Source organism: Vicia villosa, unplaced genomic scaffold (genome assembly GCF_029867415.1).
Source record: "Vicia villosa cultivar HV-30 ecotype Madison, WI unplaced genomic scaffold, Vvil1.0 ctg.000944F_1_1, whole genome shotgun sequence".
Taxonomy (NCBI): Eukaryota; Viridiplantae; Streptophyta; class Magnoliopsida; order Fabales; family Fabaceae; genus Vicia; species Vicia villosa.
The window spans coordinates 309762-315535 of record NW_026705425.1 but is presented as its reverse complement, the minus strand read 5'-3'; the positions used below and the strand labels follow the sequence as shown (position 1 = coordinate 315535).

The window sequence follows — 5774 nt, the reverse complement described above, 5'->3', positions numbered from 1 at the left end:
AGAGATAACCTTAGTTGTGAGATGATCTCGTTTGTGCTCCAGAGATGGACGCTTATGTGAGAGATACGTGATAACATAGATGAGTATCATAGGTTGAGCATAATGGGTTGGTAAGTGTATGTTTGTGAAGAGTGGGTATATTTACATTCCTGATAAGTTATTTCTCTTCTAAGAATGTGTTTATTATTTTTCTGTCTATATCTTTGTTTACTTTTTGCTCATTCAATCCAAAGTTCAAAACTGTAGAAATTGTTGAATGGCATCTCTCCATCTCTGAGGACGATAATTCCCGGATCAATATTTCCAAATCTTGTTTGTTGCTTGCCCTATACTGCATTCAACACCTATTTAAATATATATGAAAATTTTAATTATTATTATAATACTGTATTCATACTTTGAATTAAAATACAAAAATCAAGACAAATAAGTATTTAGTCTTGTTTTCTTAAGTTCTCTAAAACAAATAGTATCAAAAAATTTATGTTAATAAGTAAACATGAATAAGTCAACACAAATAAGTATTTAGTCTTGTTGATCTTTTAATTTGTTAGTCTATTTAAACATTAGTTGAATTTCTTATTTACCAATGCTCAAATAAAATAGGCTTTTATGTAGGCTTTTAGAGCAAACAAGCATTTGAAAATGCCAGACTTAGGCCTAAAAATAAATCTTTGATAGACCATGGACCAGACTTAAGCTTTGAAATTTTTGACAGGCCAGACTCGAGCTTGACAAAACCTAACTCGTCCCAGCCTATTCCCACCTCTACTCTCAACATAGGGCTTTAGTTCAATATCACGTGATGGATCTTCATAAGTCTTCCATTATATATATATATATATATATATATATATATATATATATATGAAACGTATGCGATGAGAACTGATATCTTATATGAGAAATGAGAACTATTAATAGTAATTCTTAAATTTATTAATACTTAAGATTGTACTAAATAAAATAAATTAAGATGTACATGATTATTTATAAATAAATATAACACTCATTTTATATTCGAAATTGCTGGTTATCTTAAATCAAAATAGTAAATATTTTATTTTATTTTCCCTTTTTAGGTCTCTTATTTTATTAAGGGCCAAAATAGAAATTTATAATCGTAGTAATTTTATTTTCTAATACATAATAACATTGACAATTTAAATTAATATATTATTGTTTTTTTTAGTATAAGGATAATACATTTTTAAAGATTAGTTTTAAATAAAAAAATTTATAACTAATATAATATTTTTTAATAAGCAATTGATTATAAAGCTCGCACTAGGGGTGCAACCCTTACAAAAACACTATAAAATGTTTGAACAAGATAAAAGGAGTTTAAACCATTCATAATAAATAGATCCAAACTTATGGTAATCATTGTAAAACTATCTCCAAGAAAGGAAAATGATATTGGAACAAACCACATCATAGCAAAAAGATTCCCCCTCAAAACTAATTACATTCCTCATAAGCCAAATACTCCAAATTATAGCTATCCAAATAATATTGATCTTCGCCCTATGATTTGCATTCTTCACATTTTCTTGAATTAAGCCAAAACCCAAGAATTCCTCGCCGTTGACTGCTTCCGGATAACCCAATCAACCATACATGCTTTTCCAAATATCTTTCACTATATGACAATTAAAAAAGAGATGAGAGAAATTCTCCAGATGCATACCGCAAAAAACAAAATCCAAATTATCCAAGTTCGTCATACCCCTTTTCAAGAGATTATCATTAGAAGGAATTCTTCCGACAAAAAATCTTGGCGCAAAAACTTTCATTTTAGGAGGAATTTTGAGATTCCACATCACCTTCAACAACTTGATAACATTAGGAGCCCAAGCAAAAGTTTTGGAAACACTAACAATGTTGGAAATGCTAGCCACCTTAAAATCATTCTCCGAATTGATACACCACGAAAACCCGTCATTCTCCGCCACGTTAAGCTGCATGACGTCCAGCTCGGTGCAGAGACGAGCGCAACCAGCGCTGTCCAGAACAGCCGCTGCTGCAGCAGCCAAAACTCCACTGCTGCCGAACAACAATCCCGGCGTCCACTTGTACCTGCCATTTTCCAACACCATCAAATCCGCAACCGCACAATTTTTGATGGTTGACATATCAAACAATTCCGGGAAAGACTCGCGAAGAGATTGATCTCCCAACCAAAAATTATGCCAAAAAAGAGTGTCTTTTTCGTTTTTACAATTGCACTTGTAACATCCGGAGAAACCATTAACAACAAACTCGTCGAGCAAATCATTATTGTTAATGTCCCTCCACCAAATAGAGTCATCTTTGCAACACATTTCCCCTCTCGGAGCTTGCACCTTTAGCTCTGGATAGTGATACCTCAACAATACAAATCTACTCCAAATAGCATTATCCTCCTTCAAAATCCTCCACTTCCATTTTAGAATAAGAGCCTTATTAACCTCTCTTACATCTCTCACACCTAAGCCACCCTTCTTCTTTGGTTTGTAAATCTTATCCCAATTCACCCAATGAATACTTTTTTTATCTACTTTCCCGCTCAATAAAAAATTGCTTTGAAGCCTTCTAATCTCTTCTAAGACCTTCCCCGGAGCTTTGTAAAATGATAAAGTAAACTTTAGGATAGGATTTAAAACTGCGTTGATAAGAGTAACTCTACCTCCCTTAGATATATTCCTTCATTTCCAAGATGAAAGTCTACTCCTAATTTTATTTATCACCTCCGCCCAAACTTTCTTCTTTCTAGGACTCTCCCCCACCAAGATTCCTAATAATTTGAAAGAGATCCCACCTTTCTTGCAAGAAATAAACGCCGTTGCCGAATTGAAGAGCCACTCCCCTACATTCAATCCCAATATATTACTCTTAGAGAAATTAATTTTCAAACCCGAGACTCACTCGAAACCTCTCAACAAAACTTTCATGTTCCAAAGATTGTTGCAGGTAGCCTCTCCAAGTATTATAGTGTCATCCACGAATTATAAAACATCCATAAAATCCTCCATCCCGTACTTGAAAGGTTTGAATTCCCCAACTTCTACCTATTTTTTCACAAGAGCGGTTAAACCCTCTATAGCTGGAACAAAGAGAAACGGAGACAAGGGATCACCTTGTCTCAAACCTTTTTGCACCTTGAAATCCTTTGTTGCACTCCCATTGACTAAAACAGACATGTGACTCGTGAAGATGCAAGCCTCCATCCATTTCATCCATCTAACCCCAAAACCCATCCTCCTTATCATCTCTCTAATGTATTCCCAAGAAACGGAATCATAAGCCTTTTTGAATTCCACCTTAAGCAAAAGACACTTTTTTTTATTTCTTCTAGACCAATCAATTATCTCATTCACCAATAAAAATCCATCCATCATATTCATATCCGGCACAAAAGCGGTTTGGTTGTAGGAAATCAAACTACCTATAACAACTTTCAGTCTAGCCGCCAAGATTTTCGCTAAAATCTTGTAAATACTTCCTACCAAACAAATGGGGCGGTACTCGCCTATATTTTGGGGATTGGTGTTCTTAGGGATCAATTCTATAAAAGAAGAAGATATGGATTTCACAAGAGTACCTTTTGCATGGAAGTCATTTCAAAGTCTAACAAGGTCCTCTCGGATTACCAACCAAAATTTCTTGTAGAACTCTAGAGAAAAACCATCCGGACCCCGCACTTTAGTTGCCATCACACGCCCAAATAGCCTCCTTGATTTCCATCTTGGTAAACAATCTCTCAAGATCTATGCTCTTCGACCGGTTTAATTCCTTAAACGACAACCCACTAAGATTTTGTCTCCCCACCACTTCTTCTTTGTAAAAAGACTTGAAATGGTTGAAAATGAAATGTTTAACCTCACTAACTTCTTCCAATCTTCCCCTTCTAGAATCAAGAGTGCATAAAGAGTTCCTCCTACGTCTATCTTTTAGAGAATTGTGAAAAAAACCAGTGTTGCATTCACCTTTGGATAACCAAAGTTGTCTAGATTTTTTGCGGATCAAGCATTCTTTTTTATTAAGGTTATCCCAAAACTCAATATTCGCTCTTGATCTTTCGAGCACCATCTCCTCCGGAACATTACCTGCAAAATGAGCAAACTGGTTATCTAAAAAATTCATCTCTTTTCCCGCGTTATCAATTTTGAGATCTATCCACCCGAAGACATCCTTGTTCCACTTAGCTATATAACCTTTAAGAACTTTCAATTTTTCTACCAAGCAATAATCTCCTCTCCCCTTCACCGACATCTTTTTCCACTCCAATTCCACAAAATTAAAGAAGCTATCATGATCAAACCAAAGATTATTGAACCTAAATGGTTTTGGGCCCCAATTCCTCTTATTATCTTTAATCCAAATTTGCGCGTGATCAGATACATCCCTTTCCCCAATAGATTGACCTTCCACCTTCCAATCTACTATGAATTTGTCCGATAGAAATAGTCTATCGAATCGGCTCATCGCTCTACAACTTCTATTGATCCAACTAAACTTTCCTCCTATAGTTGGAGGGTCCACCAAATCCATCTCCTCTACGAACTCCTTGAAAGCTTTGATCTCCTTTCTATAATCCTTCTTAGAAATACCAACTCTTTCTTCCAACGAGTTTATAGAATTAAAATCCCCTCATAAACACCAAGATCCTACAAAGCAATCCTTCTTTATTTCCGATAACCACCCCCATGTTTTCATTCTAATAATGTTCTCACACGATGCGTAAATGTTGACAAAATAAATCATCCTCCCTTCCTTTTCCACACAAATACCAACAAAACCTTATCCTCTAAAGCTATAAATGATCGAAAAGAAATCTTTCCTCCACATAATTATCATCCCCCCCGATGAACCAACCGCATCCGAATGGGACCATTCGACCGAAGCATCTCCCCACAATTGTTTGACAATATCAAACTGCACTCCCCTAAATTTTGTTTCTTGTAAAAAAGCTATATCCACCTGACCTTTTTGAATGATAAATCCCACTCTCTTACTCTTCACTAAGCTACCACCACCTCTCATATTTAGGGAATAAATATTGATGGAAACTGATTATTATTCCCCTTTAACACCTTCTCCTCCTTTATATCCCGCTTCTCCATTTCCTCCAATCTCATAATTGGATCAAAAATATTAGAAATGTTAGTTATACCTAATTTATTCATGGAATTCCAAAACCCCTCTAAAGCCTTCCCAAAATTCCTTTAACCACTATCGAATTTCAATTCCTCACATCCAAGTGTGTTAAGGAGTCACAAGTTAATGGTAAACCATCAGACAAAAAATTAGGTTTTGAAGGCCCTGAAACAATACCTTGCTGTTGCTTTTGCTGTTCATGTTTCTAAAGAAAAAAAAGGTTCCATCAGATATACGAAGCCATCCACCTTCTCCCCCAAATCTATTACATCCCTCATTTTTTTCTGACTCTCTTGGAATTTATCACCTTATTGCAGTGTGCGTCAAAACTAATAAGCGTATTATCCACTTTCTTTTCTGTTCTCTCCTTTTGAATTAACGAATTGCATAAATTCTCTTTTTCAAACTTTTGTTAAAAGTCTCGGTAGGGCCTTCTGTTTCTTCTATTATCCCTTTCCACCTGTCCTTGCTATTACTCTGTTCCGTCGTTTTAGATTTCATTAACAACAAAACCCCCCTTCAAATTATTCTTCTTAACATTAGCACTTGGGCCCACTACTAAAAACTCCTTCAGCCCATTATTCCAAAAACCAGCCTGGTTTTTTCTAAAGATGAAACGTTATTATCTTCAACTA

General features: G+C 35.3%; 1 protein-coding gene across 1 annotated transcript; it reads right to left on the bottom strand.

Annotated features, from left to right (window-relative positions):
- Nucleotides 1-1610: 1610 nt before the first annotated feature.
- Nucleotides 1611-4533, bottom strand: LOC131632499 (uncharacterized). The gene is made up of 4 exons (XM_058903248.1): nt 3693-4533; nt 3077-3547; nt 2730-2848; nt 1611-2624 (listed from the first exon to the last, which is right to left on the bottom strand). Exons 1-4 carry the CDS (start codon nt 4531-4533, stop codon nt 1611-1613), a joined length of 2445 nt encoding a protein of 814 aa, XP_058759231.1.
- Nucleotides 4534-5774: the final 1241 nt, after the last annotated feature.

Bases quoted from the DNA above. Each gene is read 5' to 3' on its own strand.
- LOC131632499 (XM_058903248.1), bottom strand. From the start codon at position 4,533: ATGGATTTGGTGGACCCTCCAACTATAGGAGGAAAGTTTAGTTGGATC. The intron at 2,849-3,076 runs GTTTAACCGCTC...GATTGAATGTAG, and splicing joins CTTTGTTCCAGCTATAGAGG to GGGAGTGGCTCTTCAATTCG. The intron at 2,625-2,729 runs GTGATAAATAAA...CCTATCCTAAAG, and splicing joins AGAAGAAAGTTTGGGCGGAG to TTTACTTTATCATTTTACAA.